Genomic DNA, 24,763 nt, shown 5'->3' with positions numbered 1-24,763 from the left:
CAGTAGTCCAAAATTCACCTCATAGTCCATGGTACACCAACAATTAAACATCAAAAGTCCGAAATATAAGTAATAATTCAATATTTTGACAAGGGTTAGGGATCAAAACCTTAAGAGATGGGCGATCGTTGGGCACCTATAGGTGAAATCTTGCACCCATCCCCGAGCCATCTCAATACGAGTCGGGTAGGATCTGGACCCAATATAGGTCGGGTCGGATCTGGACCCATGGGTGAAATTTTACATCCATGTCCACACCCGTTGGGTGCCAAATCCGTCAGCACCCACACCCATGGGTCCAACTGCCATCCCTAATCTTGATGTGCTCGGATAATCGGTTGTCGCTTTATTATCAGTGGTGGAGCGCAGCGGGCGTGGGCTCACCTGTCATGACAACAACACACGTCGTCTCCGCCATGTGGGGACCGCACAGGCCGAGGAGGCACAGCAGACGGTGGCGCAGCGCAACCCGTTCAGTGGAGATCCGGGCGCGTTTGGATCTCCCGTGTACCTTGCTTAGCCAGGCTATCTCATACCTAGCTCATCCGAGCAATGCTTTGGCAAGTGAGCTTTCTATTTTGGTTCCTAGGTGCAAACTCATGGCGAGGCCACGTTCTCTGCAGCAACTGTCAGCTTGCTGTTGAGGGAGAGAAATTCTGCTCGCCTAGCTGGGCAAGCATTTTTCTTGCCGCTGCAAGCGAGCTTGCCTCCGGAAGCTAGAATCTTTTGGTGGTACCAAATGCCGGCCCTTGCTTAGCAAGGCTAGAATGCATTTTGCCGTAGAACCAAACCCACCCGGAGTCTGCGGCCTTGCGGGGGTGCGGCGCCGAAATCACCAAACAAGAGCCGTTACACGTTACTACTCGAAATCCTTTTTTAACGGAATATAAGTATTTTGGTCCCTCGATTTTGTTAAGAGCACAATTTCATCCCCTTCTCTATCAAATCAGTCCAGTCCTTCGACTTTTTCCTTGTCTCAGTTCCATCCCTAATTCTACGTGACATGCCATTTTTGACGACCACGAACAAATACTCAAGCTCATCCACGGGAGTGATGATGGTCAAAATACACGGGATGGTGAAGAAGTATAAAAGAGTGATTGTGATGCAAAAGTCATCGATGATGAAGACGGAACCACGATCAAATACTTAAGCTCATCCAGCAACAATGATATAAGGACGCTGGGCCTAGCACTTAGAGTCGAGACTCGAGACATCTGTATGCATGCAGGCATAAATGAATGAACAAGATGCTTTAGTTGATCTCCCTGTTATTTTCTAATTTCTACTACTAGTAGTTTATTATATGATCCAAACTTGATGGAGGTTTTGTTTTGCAATTTATTTTGTTTCTACAAGGGTTGTATGTTTCCTCATTAGCCGGTTGCATACTTGCTCTAAAATGAAAAGTTTGAGCACCTGCTGGTTTTGTAAAAGAAAGTGATGCAAAAAAGACAATTTTTTTTGTGTAAGGACTTCATCTATTGTTGACTAAGCATGATAACATGCATTGCAACATGTGACATGGATGAAAGTTATTGGACTCGACCGATCGATCTGATAGATGAGGGATGAAATCGAGTCTTAGAGTAAAGTTGAGGGACCAAATTAGTAATCTAGGATTTTTGTCGTAAACTACATGTACAACCATGTGTGCCCGTCCCTTCTTTCATGTTGCGTACGTGTCCATTTCTCTTTCCACCTGTTGATAGTGACTCATTTTATATTTCCCCAAAGAAGAAAAAATTGAAACCAATCTCATTGCTATTGCTCCCTTTGCTTCTCACCACCCATTTTCCCCTCCTGCACACCCTTTCCCCAGATGCACTTGACCGCCATTACCCAACATTGTGAGTCGCTGCATGGTGGCTGGAAACCGGCCAGGAGCATGGCCACCCATACCTTATTTCTATCCTTTTATTTTCATTTCCTCTTGTCCTTTCCTTCTCTAAATCTCATCTGAAGAGGGGAGAGACTAGGGCACGGCCGAATCTTGTGAAGGGGATTACAAGGAGCTTTGAGATGCAGACCCGAATGGGCAGAAGTGCGACAACGGGTGAGCACGAGGTTAGGGGCAAGGAGCCTGGAGCCTGGCCTGACAGGATCTGCAGTATGACAACGCGGAGGCAAGCATGGCCAGAGGCCTAAAGCTCGATGTGGTATTGAGACCTTCGTGAAACCACACGAGCTTGAAGCAGCAAGATCCCCACGAGGTAGGCTCTTGATGCGGCGATGATAACTCCATGCGGCAAGGATTTGAGAGGTGAGCAAACTATTAGTTTCTATGTTTTCAACTATTTTTTAGAGAAGATTGTTTGAAATTTTTTGTCGGTGTTTCGTACCGCCGACTAGTGATTGTACGCCGCAGTCTCCTCATTTTTTATGGCTAGCACACAAGAGATAAGGAGTTATACTGATTCGGGAAGATTCCTGCGTTCCGTTTCGGCAGGAGTCATATTCCTTGGATCAAGTGCACTGGGCTTACAATGGGGTGCTTGCAAGAAAGCGTTTGTACAATGTGCAGGTGTGTTGTGGAATGCGAGAGAGCAAGAAGGAAAGTCTGGTTCCCCTTATATAGGCTAGGGACATGGTGACAATGCTGAGAAATGGAGGGGCTCCCCGACCTTGGAGGTCAGGGGTTGTGGTATGGTCGGGCACCTGTGCACCGAGGGGCCTTCTTGTCCTGTCTTCTTGGCCGGTCATGGGCTTCGTATGCCCCGTACGGTGGCTCCTGTGTGGCGTGGGCTGCTTACGCACGTCCTGACCTGCTCCGCAGCGTGCTTCGTCCCGTCCGCCAACCCCGTGGCAGTGAAGGGGACGGAAGCTCCTACTGACGTCCATATCGGAGATGAGTGAATGAGCCTTGGTTAGCAGCCTGGACGGGGCATGCCGCTTCTCCCGATTTTCCTCAACCTTCTTGGCACGCTCACGGCCTTCCCGTGCCGATACACTTGGCGTTGGGTCCCACCTTGCCCGCGAGCCCGTACGGGGCCCAGCATGGGGGTAGAGTCTTGATCTTGACGGCTCACCTTGGCGGCGAGGGTGATGATGATATCGGGGCGCGTGGATGCGTACGATCACGTGTGGCCTCGCTCTGCAGGTCGTCCTAGGTGGTCCGAGGGGTCTAGCCTCACCCTTGGATCCCCCGGCTAAAGGTTGGCTCCTCTCACCCAATCATGTCTCTGGCGTGGGGCGGTCAGGAGGGCCACGCCCTGCATTCAATGTTTTCGGTACGGCATTAGTCACCCTTTAGTCAAGGAGTGGGTAGGGCGCTGTGGGCCCCTTGAGGGCCCCAACCCCGATCTGGCCGAACCGACGAGTTACGGCTCTTGGCTCCCGACCAAGGGAGGTCGCGTGATAGGCCGCAGCGTCGTTTAGACCGTCTTCAGCGTGCCTCTTGCTGTTGGGCCATTGGCCTTTTTGTGTCTCGACTGCCTTGAATCCCTTCCTCGGGGTACTCTTGGTACAGGAACCCGTCAGTAGCCCCCGAGTCTTCCCCCGACCTCAAGGTCGAGGGAGGGCTCATTCGTTCTCCATGTGTGTCGTTTGATGGTTGAGATGTTCGGTGGGTTCGCGTGAGCAGACCCACTAGGTCTAGCCCACAAGCTTCTGAGGGAATCAGAGATTCGTTCAGAAGGTTATTGGTATGGACGCTGCTCTTCTCTTGCTATTGTCAGGGGCCGCCATGAGACCCTTCCTAAGCCTCTCGTCTTTTCGCAGTCATGTGCTGGTGTGCTGTTAGTGCAACATCCTGCTTTTTCCGGTACCCTTTACCGGAACCCGTCATTTTCTTTTGGGATTGCAAATAATTCTGGACACATTTTTGCAAAAAGTTTTTGGAAAAACATTCTCATAAGAGTAAAATGAATCAGGGAAATTAAACTTTTCTCGATTCTTGTCTAGGTCTATAAACTCTCAAAGTAAGATTCTGGGTTCTAAATCTTTCTTAGTGTTTGGCACTAGGTATAATTATAGATTGAGATTTCACTTAGAGAGAAAAACTTAAAAAGTAGGACCATAGGTGCACTTTACTCCTTTCTTAAAAAAATTCTAGGGAATAATTGGAAAAGTATTTCTAGTAGATAATTGCTTTTGGAAAAAAAATACGTGCTCTTTTTAGTAAAGGATTAGATGCATTAAACTTAATATCTGTAGACAAAAAGAAGTACATAACATGCTTGGCGAGCCAATGAGACTAAACACATCTTTTAGTATTGATTGTAAGCTAATGCCAATTACCGAAAAGCCTCTCACTCAAACTGAGTTTTGTTAACAATTTTTACAAAACTTATCGCTCTATGATCATAAAACTCTTACTCCGTAGTGTTCAATTGGGCCAGTTTTACGGGCTTTATGGGATAGCGACATGATATCATGGGCCGAGTCAGTTCTGCTCCGGTCTGCTTCACACCGCACGATTTGCCGGATTATTTGGCACGCTGAAGCAGGTGGGCAGGCGCCATGATGCCCGGGAGAATATCAGAATTGAAAATTCGATTGAATAATGGTAGGTAGGCCCGGGCATGAATTATTTGGAATTCAATTTGGTCCCATTTCGTGAAAGACCCGTGGAGAACCTCAGAATTGCCCAAAGGGGCTTCACCGGCTCCATTTCTCAAACCAAACCAAATAAAGAAAGAGAAAGGAAAAAAAAACGAGAGGGAGAAAAGGACCAGATGGTGGGGATGGGGGCCTGAACCAAAACCTAGACGAACCACACAGGGAGATAGATAGCCAGGGGGGGCGACGGCACGGGGGCCGGGGGCTAGCCCAACCAGACCAACCAAACCCTAGCTCACCTCTCATCCCAATCCATGGAGGCGGCGCTATGAGCCGCCGCCACCGACGCCGGGACGTGGAGCCGGTACGGCGGGGGAGGCGAGGATGACGGCCAGATCGGACGATCCCGGCGTCTCGCCGGGGACCTCGGCGGCGGCCGGCGGCGAGATCTGGGGCACGTGGGAGGAGCTCCTCCTGGCGTGCGCCGTGCGGCGGCACGGCACGGCCAGCTGGGACTCCGTGGCCATGGAGGTCCAGTCGCGCTGCCCCGCCGCCGCCGCCCCTCGACTCACGCCCACCGGCTGCCGCCTCCACTTCCGCCTCCTCCACCGCCGGTTCGCCGCCGGCGCCGGCGAGAACGGTGGCGGCGGCGACGTCGACGAGGACCCCGACGCGGCCGCCGCTGACGGGTGGGTGGAGGAGCTCCGCAAGCTGCGCGTCGCCGAGCTCCGCCGCGAGGTCGAGCGATACGATCTCTCGATCGGGTAAAGGAAGAAAAAAATTAACAGCCTGGACCATATAATGATAAAACATTAAAACAAGCCTGCCGGGTTCGTCCAGCACGGCGCCTCGTGAGCCGTCTGATGCTGATCGGGCGGCCGCTGTTTTTCCCGGCGGAAATGCTGATTACGTTTTTCTTTCTCATCGGAAATGATTAGGTCGTTGCAATCCAAAGTGAAACGGCTCAAGGAGGAGAGGGAGCGGAGCATCTCCGGCGAGGCCAATCTGCCGGCGGTGAAGGCGGAGGAGGGCGAGGAGCCGGCGGCGGGGAAGGGATCGCTGGAGGACGACGCCGGCGGCGGGGAGGACCGCGTCTCCGGCGGCGAGTCCGGGCGGTCGTGCAAGGAGTCCAACTCTTCAGATCTGAAGCGGCCCGTGCACGACGCCGGCACGGCCTCCGCCGCCGTTGACGGTGCCGCGGCGGCGAAGGAGGAAGGGGAGGAGGAGGAGGCCGCGGCCGGCGAGTCGTTGGCCGTGAAGCGGGAGGAGGTCTCTGGCGAGTCGGTGGCCCGGTCGAAGGAGACCGACAAGGAGAGCAGCGACGTGCAGAGCTCGGCCAGCCCGTCCCGCCGCCGCGAGCGGGAGGGCGGCGGCGGCGCCGGTGTGGAGGAGGCAGAAGCCGAGGAAGCGTCGGCGTCGACGTCGGCGCGCGCGGCCCTCCCCGCGGCGGAGGCCGAGGCGCTGCTCGCGTTCCTCGAGTCGGTGCGGACCAGCAAGCCGGGCTCCGTGTTCGAGCGGCGGCTCGAGAGCCAGGTAAAAAAAAAACAAAACAATCCTCCCTCTCCCGTCCCGGTTTTTCTCCACACGCAGTAAAACTGTAAAAATGAAAAATGACCCTCTCCTAAATCAATTTACGAAGCCGTCCAAACACAAGCGCCCAAACCGGCTGTCAGCTCAGCGGAGCACGTCTCCTGATCATCTCGCGATATGCTGCTGAGTACTCGCACGCTCGGCACCAAATCGCGCGAAATTATCGCGTCTTCCCGCTTTGCGTGCACACGCAAAAGCGACCACCTTGCCTCGTCGCCGCCGTCGACTCGTCGAGTCGCCGGCGAGCGCAGGACGACAGGACGTGGTAGTACGGACGCGTCGGGTGGCCGCGGTAATGGACTGGTGGCCTTGTGGGGCACGCCGGCCACGTACGCGCGCGGTCGTGACGGTGCGGCCGTGCCGTGCGGGACGTGTAGATCGGGCGCCGTCCGATCCGGGGCGTGCTGAGCTGGAGATAAGGGTAGCGCGCGACGAGATGCGTAGGTGGGTGGCGCAGGGGGAGGCGCGGTTCGCGTTCGTGGGGTGGCCCCGGGAGGCCCAATCGCGAGTCGCCACGTGGAGTTTAATCGAGAAGCGTGGGTCCAGCTTGTCGGCCATTGTTCCGTGCCGCCGCGGGTACAGTGTGCTGACTGCTGGGGCCACTAAAATAAGCTTGCGATCCTTTCGAGGGGCGAAAAAAATCATGCCATCACGTGCTAACGTGTCGTGCATCGTTTTTCAGCTGCCTTTTGTGTTTAAATTTGTTCTCCCTCTTTTCCTTTAATTTTATTTGATTTGATTCTTTTCTGAGCACATTTATTTTCAACAACTATTTACTTTTTCTTTGTATGGGAATTTCTTTCTCTTCCGCTGACCGACCAGCCAAAATTGCTCGCAGGATGACGCGAAATACAGGAGCACCATCAGGCGCCACGTGGACCTGGAGACGGTCAGATCGAAGCTGGAAGGCGGCGGCGGCGCGTGCTACTCGTCCGCGTCCGAGTTCTACCGCGACCTGCTCCTGCTCTGCACCAACGCGCTCGTCTTCTTCCCGCGCGGCTCGCCCGAGCACTCCGCGGCGACGCGGACGCGCGCCCTCGTCTCCAAGCACATTCCCGCGTCCCTCCGCAAGGACCAGCCCGGGACCTCGGGGAAGGCTGCGGCGCCGGCGTCCAAGAAGGCCAAGGCGGAGGCCGACGTCGGGTCGCTGCTGGAGAAGACGGCGCCGATCATCGTCTGCCGGAAGCGGAGCTCCATCGCGAAGGCTGCCGCCGCGGCCGCCAAGGAGGAGAAAGGGGAGAAGGGTGAGACTGATAAGGAGGAGAACGAGGCGAGCAAGAAGGCAGGTGGCACCAAGGACAAGGCGCGGGGGTTGAGGACGAACAAGACCCGCGCCGCCCCTGTCAGGAAGGCAGCTCCAAATCAGAAGACTGAGGACAATGGCTCGGACAGCGACGCGCCTGCCGAAGGGACGAAGAAGCCTGGCAAGAAAGGTGGAAGCAGCGCGGTGGGGAGCGGCGCGGGGGTCGCCAAGAAACGGAACGCCGTGAACTTCCTGAACCGGATGAAGCAAGGCTCGGCACCCTCGACGGAGCGCGTGTCGCTGCTGGAGACGCTGAAGCTCTCCGCGGCGGCGGAGCAGAAGAAGGCCGGGAAGGGCAGCGAGGGCAAGAAGGAGCCTGCCGGCGGCTCTGGCTCCAAGAGGGGCAGGGGCACCCCACCGGGGAGGAGAAACATCGGCAGGCCCCCTAAGCGTGCTGCGGCGCCCCCATCTCCGCCGCCAGCGAAGAGGGCAAGGGGGGGCGGGACAAAGCGTGGGGGGAGGAAGTGAAGGGACGGGAATGGGAAGGCAGTAGGAATTGATAGACTCAGTCTCAGCTGTGTGTAAATGCTGTAGGGTTGTAGGAGCGTTCCGAGCTTGTACTGTATGCCAGTGTTGTAGGGGTGGTACTTGGTTTTCGAATGGGGAAACTGGATGGACTGACCTGCGCCTCTCATGGTCTCCTTTCATGGGACTTGAAGGAAAACGATTCCTTTTTGGAAACTGTTGTTGTGTATGATTTTTGGACTGGATTTTGAAACTTATACTGGAGCAGGAAGTGCTCTCCAAGGACAAGGAACACCACTCAGCCAATTACTCAAGTCTCATTTGGGACTTCTTTTTTTTACATCATTGCTCCTTTTTTAAACTAATCGGCAAGAGAGCTGCCTGTTAAAAAGGATGATCAACATGGCACCATTGCTCATTTGATGCAGCACTGTATTGTGTTTTGAGATGAACTTGTTACTTGATAGCTTTTTTGCTAGGGTAAGAAAAAATGAGAGAAATAATAGAGCGCTGCGTTGAAAAACTGTAAAAATAAAATGCCATGCGGTGAGCGTGGATCGGACACGCGACCTTCAGATCTTCAGTTCTGACACTCTCCCAACTGAGCTATCCCTGCTCGTGTTAATTCAGCTGTTTATTTACGCTTCAAGAGCGCTGAAACGGCTTGATGCTAATGCTATCCAACCATTCCTGCTGTGGCAATACAACAGAGTCCAGTGCGTACACTTTCAAAACAAGAGAGAGAACGATACCTATTTGTGCTGCTGTAGTAAGAAGTTGTTTGCCCATCCAAAATTCTCGCTCGACGAAATTTGCGTACCTTCTGCAGCTGAACAACAACAGGGTTCCTGATCCACAACGATGCTGCGAAATGTTCAAAATCGAGTACCAGCCATACAATCTGAACTGTAGGCAGCACGTAACCCTCATCCACAGTCCACTTCAAATGCGGATTATGTTCCCCTCAGATACGTGTGCTTGGTTAAACTAAGGCCCCGTTTAGCTCTGGCTCCCAGCTCCACCTCAGATGTAGAGTTTGTATGCTGAAACTCGAGATTCAAGAGCATCCAAACTATTCTTTTAGTCTAGAATTGGAAGAAAATAGCTCAACGAAAACAAGTCTAACATCCCTAGATAAATAGATAGTATAGTAGCAGAGCAAGGCCTGCCAGATGGCCAAGGAGAACGAATCTACAAAGACTACAACTACTGAATCCTCAGTTCTGAAGGACAAGCATATATAGCTACTACACTCGATTACAGATGAAAGATCATCACACCATGGTGTTGAAGATGCATATTCCCATCACAGAGCATGTGCAGAGTTGCCCTAGTGCGAAAGAACCTAACCTACCATACCAATAAGTTGCAAACTAGCAGTCTGAACTGGGAGCTCCAAAATATCCAGTTGCTGCTTGTAATGTGAAGTTCTGATAACTTCAACACCCATGTCACCCAACTACACCTATCTGTCCTTCAACGAGCCCAATATCATCTGTTACATAAAGAGTCGTTAGTGAAATTGATCTATATCATAAACAATGTGCAATGTTTGCTGTGTTCACCTTCAACCATGCAAAATGTTTTAGGATGGAATTCTCAAAACTTGGCTATTCTAATCAGGTTGTCTAGCAGTAGGATTTCCAGACTCCAGTCTCCCATGTGGGCCAGACTTAATCATTGCATGCAGTATTAGCTCAGCAAATCTACACTAGATTTCAAGCCTTCTACAACACTGGCAGAGTAACAATGCACATATATATCTATTTTGAAGGTGGAATTGACCTTCCTTGCGTTAAACGCAACACACTGCGACCTACACAACCTTTTTTTGACAAGGAATGCAAGCAGTTTGATTTCTCCATTTTTGACAAAAAGGAAGAGGGTGATAAAAAAGTGTACAGACTGTATCTATTCTCAATCATTAACATTGATGCTCTTTATCTATACTACTGCGTTTGACACTTGAGTTTTTGCATGCCACAGGGCACAGGTTTGCCAACTTGTTAAGCTATTTCAGTGACATTGTGAAAGCTGCCAGCACATCTTCAAAATTGAACTAAATACCAGACAACTGATTCAGTACACAAAATAGCACATGTAATTTCCTATCGCAAGGAGAACAGAGTTTGCTGTGTTGTAAACGACAGTAATCAAGAATTACTACTTCCCAATCTTCACTGTCCTCTGGGCAAATTAATCTAAATAGCAAGTTCATGAATTCTAACAACCCACAGCAACTTACCACTTTCACCATCAGATGCTTCATCAAGTTTTGCAATTGCATCAAGCAATGACTGCTCTTGGTCCTGCAATGATAATGATTTACCGTGTCAATTTTCAAGAAGAAATGAATTGCAGTTTCACCAGTTCAAGTTCTCTTCAGAACTACTGGGGGGAATAGGGAAAATCAACTTACTATAAGCAATTTTTTTGCCTTCTGAATTGCATACACATCTGGATGGGATAATACCATCTCGACCTGTTAACAACACGCATATGAAATTGAAATAACGATTTTCCATTTAGTTTCATCAAAAAAATCTCAACCAGCATACCTTCTTCACAAGAATACCAGTATTAGGTACATCAATATGATTGAAGTTGAAAAGGCTGATGCCATTGGGTGTCTCGTGAAACCTTCCTCTTCTGCCCATGCCTGGCATAGCACCATCAGATGCCAACCAACCAACTTGATTTGGAAGGGCTTGATAGGCAGAGCCCCATCTTATGTTTTCAGGTGCCATCTGTCAGAGGACACTTTTTAACAGCCAAATAGAGCACATATCATGCAACACTAACAGCACAAATGCTGGTCACTGACGATTAAGATTTCAAAAATATACGATGGGTGTTGAATTGAACCAGGCTCACATAGCAAAATACCGGACATTAAGGTTTAGAGATACACTTGATTAAACATTCATTAAAATCTGTAATAGCCCATCAAAACAGCAGGTAAAGAATTCTGTCTCCTCATCAACAAAATATTGCCAGTGAAAACTGATGCAGCAACATAAGATACTTTTGTATTTTCTTTCCTGACTTGCATAATTTCAAAAGATTAATTTGTCATCTTGGTTTGGTCTGTGTGCATTTGCGTGGTAGATGAACATACTTTTTGAGCAGCTGGTATGTAATTCACATTTGACAGGAGACAAATAAGAACATTTTTTATGGTGACTACAAAGCAAGATCAGAAATACACCAAACCTACTGTATCTGCATTGTTGCCCGCCAGTGCATGTGAAGGCGTGATAGGCGATTGGGGACCCACAGGGAATGAATAGACGGAATGCGATTTCTTCTGCCTCTTCAGAGGTCCAAGACTGTGAGCAACTACACTGTCATGATGCAAGCTAGATTGCATTCCACCTCCCTGCCTTGACTGCCTACAGAAGTTTGTGAAATACAAAGCACAATTTAATGATCATGTAATCAATATTGAAGCTATTGGTTTGTTCATTTCAACAAATGCAAGTGCTTTAGTCTTTGCACAGGGTACCTTATTCTATGGACAGCTTCCTCTTCATTGACCTTGTTTAATAGCACTCTGTGTTCCTCATCAGAGACTTTCAATTCTCTTCTTAGTTCAGTGATCAGACTTTCTTTCTCCTGTATAAAAGATGGTTTTTAATTCCCTCAGCAAGGAATTATAACAAGTTACAATAGTCACTAAGAATTTTCCATTGATGAAATTACCCAAGTTAGGGCATCTGATTGCATTTTGAATGCTCTGAGAACACCAGTATATGCTTGTTGTTCGATCTGATGTATATCACTATCCAACTTGCTGTGCAGCCTTGGCTGCCTTGGCTGAGAAAGTGTCCCTGCTAATGACCTTCCGTTCCCACTGAAATGCACTCTTTGTCCACTAATTTGATATGTTGAAGGGAGTACATCATCAGTCCCTGAAATTAGGGAAAATTATCAACTACTACAGATAAGTTAAAAATGCATCTTGCAACAATTTTAGAGCATTAATAAATCAAAAATCTAATTTAATAATTTCAGCACAAAAGGCGTGAAATTTTTACATATTTAAAACCAATCCTCCACTAATGCAAATACGAAAGTATTCATTAAAGCAACAAACTGAAGTTTCATCAAAATAAGTGTTCAGATAAGTTACTTAGCTTTATGTCGTATCCACAGCAATAACTTCTCACCCCCATACATACAGTCATACTACAACAGGCATGCTATTCAATCCAACTCTTCACAAATCCAAACATAATCATCCTGCCTTTTGTGAATTAAACACTTACATTTATATGATACGAATTTACTACATGGATGAAACAGTTGGTAAACCCTTTTTTACTCCCAGCACTATAAAGCAGTGATCCCCCATCAGTATTTCAAAAGCATCAATCAGCCTATCTGCGCAATATTCAGGACTATCCCCCCATTAACCCATCATTACAGTTCATATTGGACTCAACCCTGAAAGATATCAATCACAGGTGCTATTTTTTCTTGAGACTAATACGCTTGCTCGTTTAGCATGACTTGTTTACACATCTTCCATGCGACTATTGACGAAAACCTATCCAAAATCGCAACACCACGCTAACGAGCACACATCAATCAATCGCCCGCAGCCTAATGCTGCTTCGCGAGCAGGGCTTCCTCGCAATCGTCGGCATCAAACGAACAACAAATCAATCAACCAAACGGGACTCACCGCTGCCGTCGAAGGCGCGGTACGCCATGACCTTCCGCGTCGCCGAGGAGCCAGCAAACCCTGCAAACTGGCGGCGTCTCCTGCGGATCCGCGCGTCGGAACCTATCAGATCTCAAATCCGCTGAATCTTAGATCCTCCACAGCCGGAGGTCCGATTCATAGCTAGTAGAGCGGGGTCCGACCTCGGTTTGGGGGGTTTATCGTGGTGGAATCGGATGGGGATTTGGTAAAGTGTGAGGGTTCAAGTCAAGCCGATTGCCAAATTTAGAGATAGTTTTTTCGTGTAGCCCCCTGGAATTTTATAGTTTCGAGTTACGTTAGATTTTCCTTTTCTGATGGGCTATAAAAAAATTTCTTTGCACGCTGTTCTCCGTTAAGGAGACATACAAACTAAGTTTTCCTTTTCTGATAGGCAGATTTTTTATTTTTAGAAACTGATCAGATTTAAATTTGATAGATTGAAATGCATGAAAATAGACTAACTTTCAAATAATAACATCGTAGCACCTTCAACCTCCATATCAAACTGCGTTGATTTTCACACTTACACAACCTTACTTTTGCTCCCCTCCAACCGTCTTTAAATTTTTGCTCTCCTCCAACCATCTTTAAAGCATCTTCGCCACTCCACGTGTTAACCACTTCATTTTTCTATTTCTACACATTTGACACCATTATCGTTCCTTCGTCACTTTTAACTGTTGTTACCATCACCTTACCCGTCTGACTCCGTCTGCCCCACATATGTCTTGATAAGTCGACCTCCCCAACCCCTTTCTAAACCTAGGAGCACATCCGAGCCCCAACAATCTCTCACTTCCTTCTAAAACACAGTCTCTCCAATCTAAAGCCAAAACCTAACCATAGGAATAAAGTTGGAATTTTAGGTGCTTCTGTGTTTTACTTATGTGGTTTCTACTTTGGCGAAACCTTTATTTAGAAAAATGTTTGATCTATTGCAAAAGGAACATCGAGGAAATAATACATTTCTTCTAGGTACATAGGTATCAATCTTGTCAGAGAAGTGCTTGTCAGAGAGGTGCTTGTTAAACAATAGTTTTGGTTTGACTCACGAGAGCCAAGAGATGATAGGATATTTGATTCATGAGTCTAACATTCAACACTTATAGCATAGTGCCTGCACATATGAGTTGTCTACTGTGATTCCCAGTAATAAATCTTTATACTCAAAATCATATCAATCATTCCGCGTACACCGAAATTAGTTTTAAACAGAAAAGTGTAAAATTTGTCGCCCAACTAATTCGTACCCTCACTAATCACTATCTCTCTATTTCGATATATTTTTCGAATATGTAAAAAAATTTCTTCTATGCCATCAAAACCTATACACATGTTTATCGGGAGGTCGAAGCGAAGCAACGAAGAGAGCCGAGACGCGTGATCACTGGCATAGGTGGCTTTTCTGAGATCCCCTTCCTCCTCTCGCGAGAGCGCACCAGCGATGGCGTCGGCGGGGGCGCCGCCGCCTTGGAGCAGGCTGGAGGGCCAGGTGGTGCTAGTGACGGGCGCCTCCTCCGGCATCGGCCGCGACTTCTGCCTCGACCTGGCGCGCGCCGGCTGCCGCGTCGTCGCCGCCGCCCGCCGCGCCGACCGCCTCCGCTCGCTCTGCGACGAGATCAACGCCTCCGCGGCCGCCGACGGGCCCCGCGCGGTGGCCGTGGAGCTCGACGTCGCCGCCGGGGGCTCGGCCCTGGAGGCGGCGGTGCAGAGGGCCTGGGACGCATTCGGCCGCATCGACGTCCTGATCAACAACGCTGGCATCCGAGGTAATCCATCAAATTAGAGCTCAGATATGTTCTTTTAGGGGTCTAAATGATTCTCCAGATGAAAATACGCATCAAATTAAGCTCAAATGTGTGATCCCCTTTCGATTAGCAAACCAAGTACATATTGGCTTGAGTGGACGGTGATGTTGGTGTCCTTTATACCTCAACAGGTGCAGTGCATTCTCCACTGGACTGGCCTGAGGATGAGTGGGACAAGCTCATCAAGACGAACCTTACCGGATTATGGCTTGTGGCCAAACATGTCTGTCGACGCATGCGTGATGCTAAGCTAAAGGGTTCAGTTATTAACATTTCATCTATTGCCGGTCTTAATCGCGGTCATCTGCCTGGCTCAATTGGATACGCGTCATCGAAGTCTGCTGTGCATTATGCCACAAAGGTAGTGTTGATGTTCCTCATAAAACATTAGTTGGGCTCCTATGTTCATAATAAACCAGTCTGAGTATATTGGTGCAGTTAATGGCTTTGGAATTGGGAGCATATGGCATCAGAGTGAACGCAATTGCGCCAGGGCTGTTCAAATCAGAGATAACTGCTCCTCTGTTGCAAAAGAGATGGTTGAACACTGTCGCCTCAAAGATAGTGCCGCTTAAGGAACATGGCACTACTGATCCAGCACTGACATCGCTGGTCCGTTTCCTGATTCATGAAGCATCGTCGTATGTGACTGGCAACATCTTCGTTGTAGACTCAGGTGTCAGCATACCCGGTGTTCCAATATTCTCCTCACTGTAAATTCAAATTCGAGGTTTAGATTACTGTAGCTATGTTACTCTACATATCATTGCATAAAGCAATCAGTTAGGGACTCCATGAAATATGATATTTTGGTGGCGATATGCAATCCTGAAGATTGATCTGACTGAAAATTTCATACTTCATATATAAATATGTACCGATGATGCTGCAGTAAGAGTTTAGTAATCAAGACAAGCAATAGAAATAACTTAGCTTCGTATGTATGAAGAGGCACTCCTCAGCATTGAAAGGATTTTTTTTTTATTGATCCAGTTCAGGCTGCACCTTCCGAAATCCGAATTACCTTGATACTTTCTTGGTGTCATCATTAGGATATGTACAGAGGCATAGTTGCTCTTGTTATGCACAGTCGATTGAGCCTGAGCCATTCACAAAACTATTTCGTGAAGGCAGGTAGTGATTATTCTGCAAGGCAACCTTGTCTCCTTGCTTGCAGCTATCTTAATTCAGAGTTTGTGATGTTCGAATTTTGGCTATGGCACCAAAAGGTCTTGACTGAATTTTGCGAGGGAATGCTGAGGGAGGAAACTCAACTGACCGGGACCTACTGAGCTCATAACAGATGAAGTTTCACATAACCCATTAAGCCTTTCTGTCCAACAGATAGCGATCCAAATCCGACAGTAACTTTAGCTATACGTCATGAATCAAGAAGGCTAGCTTGTGGACTTGTGGATATTCCATTCTCATGTTAAAAAACTATGCGTTCTGAAGCAGCTAAATCGTTGACCTTTTTCATTTTTATAAAAGATTCAACAAGGCGCTCGAGGAGGAGGTGCCGCCAAAACTATGCAGTTTGGTGGTATAAAAATGAAGGCATTTGAATTTTCTGCTAGTACTAAGGTGTATATGCAATTCCTTAGGATAAAAAAACCATTTGATATTTCGTTGTCGCCACTTATTCTTTTACTGTATATAAGCCTGAGATATGCGTCCTCATTCTGATCCAGTGCTTCAAAGATTTTGACTTATGTTTGGAAGAAAAGGGAAAACACTCTCCATGTTGATAGAAAGACAAAAGTTCAAATAATACAATAGTGTACTATGTACATGATGTCCCTTGCTGATATTTTGCATGATAGTAGAATGAAACAATTTTGTTTGTACGCTGCAAGAAGAAAATCATTGGCGATCACCAACACTTCACTTCACCATCATATATTCTGAATCGGATTAAAGGAAAATCACCATGCTTCAAAAATATATATAGTACCCTTGTGAAACAAAAACCTTGTTAAAATGAATAGTTTAATGGAGTTACCAACTACATATAAGAAACACCTAAACTCCTTACATCTGCATCTCCTAAAATCTCACGTAGCATCTCAACCTGTGTCAAGTTCCTCTACTCAAATCTCATATTGTATTCCAATCTGCAAGGTCTTACTAGGAGCTATCTTTAGACTGGAAAGGTTGGACCTGAAGTTCTTTTGCAGGAATCTGTAAAGGTTATTAATAATAAAGCGCTTGAAACAATTTTGCTTGTCACCCATCTTTAAAATGACCCTTCCAAATACAAAGGTTGATCCATTTGCCAAGGCTGAATCCATCATCGCGACCTCATCAGCACTTTGAGCTATTTCCTTTAGGGATGCAATGATTGATCCAACATACTCATCATCATCCATATTCTGATTGTCCATATAACCATATTGCACTATGCACCTGTAAACTCCAAAAGGCTCCTGTCTGTCGAAGAGGAACCGCTCTTCAGGAAGGACAGATGTAACAGGAAGATACCTCACAGTGACAAACACCATCAGTTCGCGGAGGCAACCCATATGCTGAACATAATGACGCACAATTGGTGGGATGCCATTCATCAAGTCTGTGCAAAAGATGCATACTCCAGGTACTCTGTTGCTCATAGTAACTGTTTTAATGAATTCTTGCCTATCCATCAAGTTGTTTGTTTCATATTCATTCCTTTTGCTTCGTCCATAGGTCCAAGAAAGAGTAATTATAAGGAAAAATGCTGTTATTGCAAATGGAACCCAACCACCTTGTGCAATCTTGTATAGAAGTGAAATTGTGAAAAGACCTTCGAGGATAGCGTAGACAGCATAAAATGATCCAGCTAATGCAATATTAGTTTGCCATATTATTACCATGACCACTGTGATCAAATGTGTTGTAATAAGCATTACCCATATCACTGCAACACCTGCAGTCCGAAAGGAAAAAGGTAATCAGATGATGTCTTCTATTATGTACATCGTTTACCAAAGCTTGCTATTTAAATACCATGTATCTATCCGAGTGGAGATGCAATTGTAGCAATACTGTTTACTGTAGCATTAGGCTAACCATGATGTTTATAAAAATTACTATTAGCATTAGGCTAACCATGATGTTTCTATAAAATTGCTATATAACCATGATGTTTCTATAAATTGCTATTTAAACTTTATGTGCTACCATTTCAGCTCAAACTAAACATGTGCGCTTTCAACCCACAATGTGCGTACCCCAAAACGATGAAGAAAAGTAACAAACAAACTAATATAAGCATGTTCTAAATTGCTTACCATAGGCTTGCCCAATCTCTGGTCCACCCTTAAAACCAACGGTAATCAAGATACAAGCTATCATCAAGAAGTAGTTAATCTCTGGAGAGTATACTTGGCCTTCATATTTTTTAGAGGTATGCTTCATGGTGACTCTAGGAAAACAACCTAAAGCAATTGATTGCTTGATGATGGAGAAACTGGCAGATATCAATGCCTGGCTTGCGACGATGGCAGACAAAGTAGCCACAACAAACATGGGCCAAAACAGTGGCTCTGGTATGCTACTATAAAATGTACTGCTGAGCTTAGATGGGTTCTTGATCAAAAATGCTGCCTGACCAGCATATGCAAGGATCAACGATGGATAAACTAGGCATGAGTATGCCATCTGCAAGGCAAAGGAAAGGAAAATAATTAATGGCTTCTCAAAAAAAGAAAAAGAAAATAACTAATGGTTTCTTATTTATATAATATGAAAACAACCACATTAATTACCTGGATTGATTTCTTGTTGAAATGACCCAAGTCAGCAAACATAGCTTCAGCACCTGATAACAACCCCAGCTATTTACTTGTGTGGTGATTAACTGGCTAGTAGTACTAGATTACAAAAAATCATAAATATTGCTTGTTTCTCGTAGTCTTACATGAAGAATAACATTATGTAATTATATTGCATGTTTCTTGTTGAAATAAAAAATAGTGCTGTTAGGTTACAAGTCTTACCTGTTATGCACAAAACAACTGTTCCTAGTTGCTCCCAGCCAGCCTTTTTGTTCTTCGCGAAGAACATATATATGTAGTGTGGTGATATGGCTTTCAGAACTGGGGGATAATACTTGATCATATTGTATAGTCCAATTGATGCAATTAACACGAACCACACAAGCATAATTGGGGTAAAAGTGAAGCTGACTTTGCTTGTGCCATATCGTTGGTAAAGGAAAAGGAAGACCAGGATAATCACGCATAGGAGGACAACATGACCTGAAATAATAAGCAATATAAAATGTTACTCATTCCTTGCAAAAATAAAATTATTGGTTTGGCCAAAATATCATGATCATAAATGGTAGCTCATAGAATAGTTTAAAATATAACCAGTGTTACCTTGTGTAATTCTAGAAGATCTTGATTGGATTCCCTGAACAGCTGATAGAACTGGATAAAATTTAAGAGAACAGCATCAGGAAATCCAAAAGATAATTGACCTGGAATTTAGTCCTATCAAATTTTAATTGAAAAGACAATAACTACTACGCGGATGAGGGACAAACGACATGGCTTGAAAGGGATTAGGATATGGAAGTTGCCCTGAAGGACCAGACAACATTGCTTGTATGGGATTAATTAATGTATTCGGAAGGGGATATATAAAATCTAGGGAGAATAAGAAGTCTAATTCAATTCTTGCATAGCTGATTGGGTGAAGTCTGTCTATGGCATTGTATGAGTTTCAGAAATTATTTGGTTTACATGTTTTGTACTGAAAAGTCTATCATTCTCACACCAGTGTTGTTACACCATTGTTTCAGTTGCTCTTTGTTTTTTTGCATATTTTTGTTCACTACCGAGAGTCCTCGCTATTCTACTATTCTAGGGTAACCATAACCCGCGCTGTAAAAAAAAATCATTTGTACCTGAGATGGACGGAGTGAGGGCACCATCACCCATCACCATGCAGGTCCCAATCAGCACAAGGTAGGTGATGACCGCCTGTGCAATCACACTTCCTTCCAAGAACTTGAGCATCCTCGGTTGCAGGCTGCTCTTCTTGCTGTGGAACTTGAGATTAGAGTCAGATGCCAACCGTGTCACAGGCACCGGCATCTTCTTCCCGGTGAAATTCACATGCTGACGCAGTAGCGAGTACAGGGCAAAGGTACCACCTGCACAGATGCAGTCAGACAGTTAACCTGTACAGCTTATCACAACATCATCACGTCGCATCATATTCTTTAGCAGTTCATCAAAACCATGCTTTGAGAGGAAATAGAAAGTATAATCTGTCTAATGCAACGATTCGAAACATATATTCGCCTTTTTGGAGATACGTTGTGCGTACTTTGCCTCCTCATTTCGATCAGTATGTTTTTAAGAAAATAAAATCAGTAGCATTCGCGTATTTCTACTGATACGACTACACGAGCAGTTTTTCAGTTGGCTAGTCCGAAAAAGTCGGCCATTTTTTTCACCAAACTGACACCGGACTTTCGCTAGATCCTAGGCGATGCATGCAGTCTGTTAAGGAGTAGATTTTTTTTTTCGTTGACACATTCTTAAGTGTAACAGGCGTTGCTCCTAGATCGATCTAATCCAACTCCACATTTCAAATCATGGTCACAGAAGAAGAACGAAAAAAACATGAACATGATTTGTATATATAGCATCTAGCACACGTGCAGGTACGCGTATATACCTTCTCCGTGGTCGTCTGCATGGAGCACGATGAAGACGTACTTGACGAGGCTGACGAGGGTGAGCGTCCAGAGGATGAGGCTGAGGATGCCGAGCAGGTCGTCCTTGCTGGGGTCCGGCAGCGTGAACGACGAGAAGGTGTACAGCGGCGACGTCCCGATGTCGCCGTACACCACGCCCAGCGACTGGTACCCCAGCAGCGCCACCTGCCACGGCGTGAACTCCTGCACGCGCCGCCGCCGCCGCCGCCGGCCCATCGATCAGCAGCTGTATGGCCGGATCGCCGGAAGCAATGGAAGGGTACGCGTGCAATCTATGTGACTATGTCACGTCGGTGGCCCGGGCACGTACCAGAGGGTTGCGGTGCCTGATCCTGTACGACTCGCTGAAGGTGCGGCGGGTGAGGCCGCCGGCGGCGCCGATGAACTTGATGTCGTCGTCGCCGCCGACCTCCTCGATCTGGCTCGTCGAGCTCCGCTCGTCGACGGCGGCCACCGCGGCGGCGTTCACCTGGACGATGACGTCGTCCGGCGGCGGCGCGTGGTGCTCCATGGCGCCGCCTTCCGTGAGAAGAGGACGCGCTTTGATCGACGAGCTGAGCGCAGCCGCCGGGAGAGGAGGCGTGCAAGGAATGTGGTTACGCCTCTCTATATATACACCTTGCTGCTGCTGCCGCCGCTGCTTGTGCGCGCGCGAGCGTCGAATTTTTTTTATTTTTTATTTTAGTATTTTGCAAAATACTAAAATAAAAAATAAAAAAAATTCGCGCGCGTCGAACGCCGCCGCCGCTCCCTAGCCCAGCTGAATCTGCGAGGACGTCGTGAGCCCGTCACGCGCTCTGGCCCATGCAACGCAACCGAAAATACTGTGCGCGTCAGATCTGGGTCCGTTGGAAAATCGCAACCGAAGCACGCGCGTAAATCTGATCTTAACCGTCCTGCATTGTTTCGTCAGAGATTCAGCGAACAGAGCAAGTGGCGGGTGGGTACAGGTTCATCGAGATTTGACTGAGTTGCTATCGTCCATCAGTGACACAGCTACTTCTTGCTCTCGGATTCGCCCTAAATTACTGCAGGACAGTAGTAATCAGGCAGTGGTCAAGCACTGCCAACTGATAAACGACAAAGAGGACAGCAGTGCAAGTGCAGACATTGCTTTAGCCAACCTGCCTTGAAACTTGCAAGATTTTCATTCAGATGCAGTGTTATACATACAAGCGTGTGGAGTTTTGATCAGGTTTTTACCCACTTGACCGCATTACTCTATCTATTGCTTCAACCTGCATTCTTCATACACCTGTATCAAGAGGAAGTAGAGAATATTGGAGTTGATGAATAAAACAGGAAGTCAAATAATGCACAGTTCTTCACTAGCGCTCTGAAGTCTATTTCTAATTGTTATGTGAAGCACATTGGCGTGTTGGGGACTTGAGGTGATAATGCAAGATCGTCTACCTGCTCAATAGTAGGAGAGGTCATGAGTTTTGAGAAGTGCAGCGGCGGCAGTTGCTCAACTGGTAGTGGTTTTTGGTTTTAGTCACTCATGGATTAATTCACGAGAGATGGTGGTTCTCGAGCAGCTGGTGTGCATGCTCCTGTACCATCTGTCTCATGTGATAAAATTAGTCTTTGAGCATTACTTCAGTAGCAGTGTAGGTCTCATAGATAGTTCACAAAACCAGGAACTCTATCTGCATTGTTCCTGGCATTGTCAACTTACCTCTCAGCACCGTAATTTCCTTCTGAGAAGCAAAGTTAGCCTCCCATGGATGATCATTTCTGTGCAAAGGATCATGCTCAATGGTTTTTCTTAACACCAAACCAATTGTAAAACTGAAAACCTTCTTCCTCACTCTTGATTGCTGACTTACTAATACAGCATCCTCCTTCAGAACCTCAGTAGTGCAACTCTTCCGTCCATTTTATATGTCCCTGCAAAAGAGAACACTCATTGACTTTGTGATAGGACTTCTATGTTTATCACTACAATGAACTATGCCAAACAACCTAACCAATTACTTTAATTACAAAGAGAAAGGTTTTTTGTATTCAGATCACGGCTTTGGAATAATAGCTGATTTCATAAAGTATATAGATTAAAAAAAATACTAATGGGAAATAGGATTCAGCAAATAAAACCTTGCTCTGGTTGAAACAACATATGTAAGAACAGCACAATAGCATTTCAAATTCAAAATAATATTTCCATAAGACACAGAGAATGTCACCCGTAGTCTCATTTTAAGTACTTGCTAATTCATGCCCAAAATGTACTTCCACTACTTCCAGGCTATACCAATTTTATTGTGCTAAATGCCTCCATCGTCTAACAAATGATCAGCACTAGATTCCTAGATTTCACATGCTAACAGTATATCGAATCCTCAGTTAATTATAAAAAGGACAGAAAAAAAGGTTCATTTCCAGCCGAGCATGCTCTTACCCTGACAAGCACTGTGACATCTGAACCTTTTCATCAGTTCTGCTCGTAGCCATACTAAATGAGTAAGGTCCCGTTTGTTTCTTTAGAAACTCCTAAAATTTCTATCACACCGAATGTTTAGATACTGATTAGGAATATTAAATATAAACTAATTATAAAACTAATTACACAGATGGAGGCTAATTTACGAGATGAATCTATTAAGCCTAATTAGTTCATGATTTGACAATGTGGTGCTACAATAAACATATGCTAATGATGAATTAATTAGGCTTAATAGATTCGTCTCGGGAATTAGCCTCCATCTGTGATAATTAGTTTTATAATTAGCTCATATTTAGTCATTCTAATTAGCCTTCGAATATTCGAGGTGACATAAATTTTAGTCGGGACTAAAGATCCAAACAGCCCCTAAGTAACACTGAGCTACTTTAACTAAACATCACAACTGTCTCCAGAGGCATTTTTCTTGAATAGCGAAGAAAGATTATAAATTTCATCACACAGATGGGCTTCCAACCAACTAATGTCGTTCAGCATGCTGTGCTCACACCACATCTAGGATTATTTAGGAGCTCATCACAGACTGGAACCGTCACTGCAATAGACAACAACATCGGCTGATTCACATGGACATAAACAATGTACAGAGAAAACAACAATACAAATGCAGACGAGACGCCAACCTGTCATCCATGCTTTTCGGCTGGTTGTGCATTATCAAATATAGAAGCATGTGCACTTTAGCATCCATGTTTTTCTCCACTTAGTCGCATCACTCCATTGCTGAGAGACCTACTTTCTTCATGCTCCTATATTAAGCAGAGGCACACAACCAGAGTTTTCAGCCACTCAACCAACAAAGGAATATATGGCGGAGTCTAGCCTTCCCCCTTCCTCTTTGCTTCTTATCCTGTTGTTTATCTTCTTCTCCAATGCTTTCAGCATGCCATCAGCCATGGATTGCAACAGCAGTGACCGTGATGCTCTCCTAAAGATCAAGGAGCAGCTTGGTAACCCTCCCGAGCTATCCTCATGGCTCCCAGCCACGAACTGCTGTGCCTGGGATAACTCCATTATATGCTCCGAGACTGGACGCATCTACCTTGTGGCCCTATTTCGACTCAATGTCACAGCTCCCATCCCTTCAGCCTATGGTGACCTGCCGATGCTGCAAACCATCCAGCTTGACAACATGCCGGGGCTGTATGGTCCTATCCCCTCCTCCTTCGCTAAGCTCTCACACCTTGAGTTCCTTGACATCATTGGCACACAAGTCTCTGGGCCGCTTCCTGACTTCCTGGCAAAGACCAACCTCAGTGCTCTGACCATCACAAATTGCAAGCTTACAGGGCCTATTCCCCGGTCTCTGGGTCGCCTCTCCAACCTCAGATATATAGACCTCAGCGGCAACATGCTCAGTGGGTTTATACCTCCTGGATTGCTTCATGGAAGCTTCCAATTCCTCATCCTGTCCAATAACAGGCTCACAGGACAGATCCCAGAGGATTATGCCAATGGAGACATTGACACCATTGATCTTTCACACAACCAGCTCACTGGTGACCCATCATTCTTATTTGATATCGCAAAGCCAATGATGAAGATTGATCTTTCATGGAATGAGCTTGTATTCGACATGACGAAAGTCAGGTTTCCCTACCACCTGACCTATTTGGACCTCAGTCATAACCATATCAAAGGAGGGGTGTCCAAGTCCCTGAAGGATATAAAGCTTGGGCACTTCAATGTCAGCTACAATGATCTTTGTGGTGAGATACCAACTGGGCGGTTCATGATATACCATGGAGCAGATTCCTATGTTCATAACAAGTGCCTCTGTGGCACACCTTTACCCCCCTGCAAGAAACGGCAGTAAAGAATAATTAGCTTGGCGAATAAAGCAATAAGTAGCAGGATGTACGGTTAAAGATTGCGACTAGCGCTCTGATTTCTCTTCTGGATTTGGTTAGATGTGAAGTGCACTGTTTTATTTTTGTGAGCCGTTTGTTTGAGATCAACAGGTTATCCACCTGAAATGCTACTCCTTGCTAAACTCACCAACATTAGTATCAGATGCTGTTTCGCAGCATTACTGAAGGAACTATCCTCGGTGTTTCACCATATCATCTCCAGTTGTTCATGATCTTATTTGACATGCCGTGGCATGCTGAATCTTTTCTGTAGTTGTGCTACTGTCTTATTCTAGTGGCCGTGTTAAATGTTGAGGCAAGACTGAGTTGCTAAATTAAACATGGTTGATGTCTATAAATGCATG

General features: G+C 46.3%; 5 protein-coding genes across 7 annotated transcripts; 3 read left to right on the top strand and 2 right to left on the bottom strand.

Annotated features, from left to right (window-relative positions):
• Positions 1-4,737: 4,737 nt before the first annotated feature.
• Positions 4,738-8,146, top strand: LOC101782059. Its single transcript, XM_012846643.3, has 3 exons — positions 4,738-5,264; positions 5,439-6,033; positions 6,929-8,146. Exons 1-3 carry the CDS (start codon positions 4,885-4,887, stop codon positions 7,859-7,861), a joined length of 1,908 nt encoding a protein of 635 aa, XP_012702097.1. The 5' UTR covers positions 4,738-4,884; the 3' UTR covers positions 7,862-8,146.
• Positions 8,147-8,920: 774 nt separating this feature from the next.
• Positions 8,921-12,795, bottom strand: LOC101781649 (protein EMSY-LIKE 3). Of its 3 annotated transcripts, none has more exons than XM_022827318.1 (8): positions 12,546-12,795; positions 11,561-11,769; positions 11,364-11,473; positions 11,097-11,250; positions 10,417-10,605; positions 10,278-10,340; positions 10,104-10,167; positions 8,921-9,353 (listed from the first exon to the last, which is right to left on the bottom strand). In XM_022827318.1, exons 1-8 carry the CDS (start codon positions 12,571-12,573, stop codon positions 9,310-9,312), a joined length of 861 nt encoding a protein of 286 aa, XP_022683053.1. In that variant the 5' UTR covers positions 12,574-12,795; the 3' UTR covers positions 8,921-9,309. The 3 variants fall into 3 exon arrangements, with proteins under 3 accessions (XP_022683053.1, XP_022683054.1, XP_004973877.1); XM_022827319.1 differs by having other exon boundaries at positions 11,136-11,250; XM_004973820.3 differs by having other exon boundaries at positions 11,076-11,250; positions 12,546-12,794.
• Positions 12,796-13,909: 1,114 nt separating this feature from the next.
• On the top strand, positions 13,910-15,366 carry LOC101781258 (3-oxoacyl-[acyl-carrier-protein] reductase). The gene is made up of 3 exons (XM_004973819.3): positions 13,910-14,335; positions 14,506-14,735; positions 14,813-15,366. The coding sequence occupies exons 1-3, from the start codon at positions 14,011-14,013 to the stop codon at positions 15,089-15,091; spliced, it is 834 nt and encodes a 277-aa protein (XP_004973876.1). The 5' UTR covers positions 13,910-14,010; the 3' UTR covers positions 15,092-15,366.
• Positions 15,367-16,377: 1,011 nt separating this feature from the next.
• Positions 16,378-20,595, bottom strand: LOC101780852 (potassium transporter 26). The gene is made up of 8 exons (XM_004973818.1): positions 20,395-20,595; positions 20,045-20,267; positions 19,266-19,514; positions 18,736-18,786; positions 18,352-18,612; positions 18,121-18,173; positions 17,644-18,013; positions 16,378-17,279 (listed from the first exon to the last, which is right to left on the bottom strand). Exons 1-8 carry the CDS (start codon positions 20,593-20,595, stop codon positions 16,465-16,467), a joined length of 2,223 nt encoding a protein of 740 aa, XP_004973875.1. The 3' UTR covers positions 16,378-16,464.
• Positions 20,596-23,185: 2,590 nt separating this feature from the next.
• LOC101780448 (polygalacturonase inhibitor 1) lies at positions 23,186-24,513 on the top strand. The gene has a single exon (XM_004973817.3). It carries the CDS (start codon positions 23,357-23,359, stop codon positions 24,362-24,364), a length of 1,008 nt encoding a protein of 335 aa, XP_004973874.1. The 5' UTR covers positions 23,186-23,356; the 3' UTR covers positions 24,365-24,513.
• Positions 24,514-24,763: the final 250 nt, after the last annotated feature.

This window comes from Setaria italica, chromosome VI (assembly GCF_000263155.2).
Source record: "Setaria italica strain Yugu1 chromosome VI, Setaria_italica_v2.0, whole genome shotgun sequence".
In the NCBI taxonomy this organism is placed as follows: Eukaryota; Viridiplantae; Streptophyta; class Magnoliopsida; order Poales; family Poaceae; genus Setaria; species Setaria italica.
Note: the sequence above shows the minus strand (reverse complement) of the source record. Positions and strands in the feature narration are given on the sequence as shown.

Bases quoted from the DNA above. Each gene is read 5' to 3' on its own strand.
- LOC101780852 (XM_004973818.1), bottom strand. From the start codon at position 20,595: ATGGAGCACCACGCGCCGCCGCCGGACGACGTCATCGTCCAGGTGAAC. The intron at 20,268-20,394 runs GTACGTGCCCGG...CGGCGCGTGCAG, and splicing joins TCAGGCACCGCAACCCTCTG to GAGTTCACGCCGTGGCAGGT. The intron at 19,515-20,044 runs GTATATACGCGT...GCATCTGTGCAG, and splicing joins TGCAGACGACCACGGAGAAG to GTGGTACCTTTGCCCTGTAC.
- LOC101781258 (XM_004973819.3), top strand. From the start codon at position 14,011: ATGGCGTCGGCGGGGGCGCCGCCGCCTTGGAGCAGGCTGGAGGGCCAG. The intron at 14,336-14,505 runs GTAATCCATCAA...ATACCTCAACAG, and splicing joins CAACAACGCTGGCATCCGAG to GTGCAGTGCATTCTCCACTG. The intron at 14,736-14,812 runs GTAGTGTTGATG...ATATTGGTGCAG, and splicing joins CTGTGCATTATGCCACAAAG to TTAATGGCTTTGGAATTGGG.
- LOC101780448 (XM_004973817.3), top strand. From the start codon at position 23,357: ATGGCGGAGTCTAGCCTTCCCCCTTCCTCTTTGCTTCTTATCCTGTTG.
- LOC101782059 (XM_012846643.3), top strand. From the start codon at position 4,885: ATGACGGCCAGATCGGACGATCCCGGCGTCTCGCCGGGGACCTCGGCG. The intron at 5,265-5,438 runs GTAAAGGAAGAA...GGAAATGATTAG, and splicing joins CGATACGATCTCTCGATCGG to GTCGTTGCAATCCAAAGTGA. The intron at 6,034-6,928 runs GTAAAAAAAAAA...AATTGCTCGCAG, and splicing joins AGCGGCGGCTCGAGAGCCAG to GATGACGCGAAATACAGGAG.
- LOC101781649 (XM_004973820.3), bottom strand. From the start codon at position 12,573: ATGGCGTACCGCGCCTTCGACGGCAGCG. The intron at 11,474-11,560 runs GTAATTTCATCA...TCTTTTATACAG, and splicing joins AATCAGATGCCCTAACTTGG to GAGAAAGAAAGTCTGATCAC. The intron at 11,251-11,363 runs GTACCCTGTGCA...AAACTTCTGTAG, and splicing joins GAAGCTGTCCATAGAATAAG to GCAGTCAAGGCAGGGAGGTG.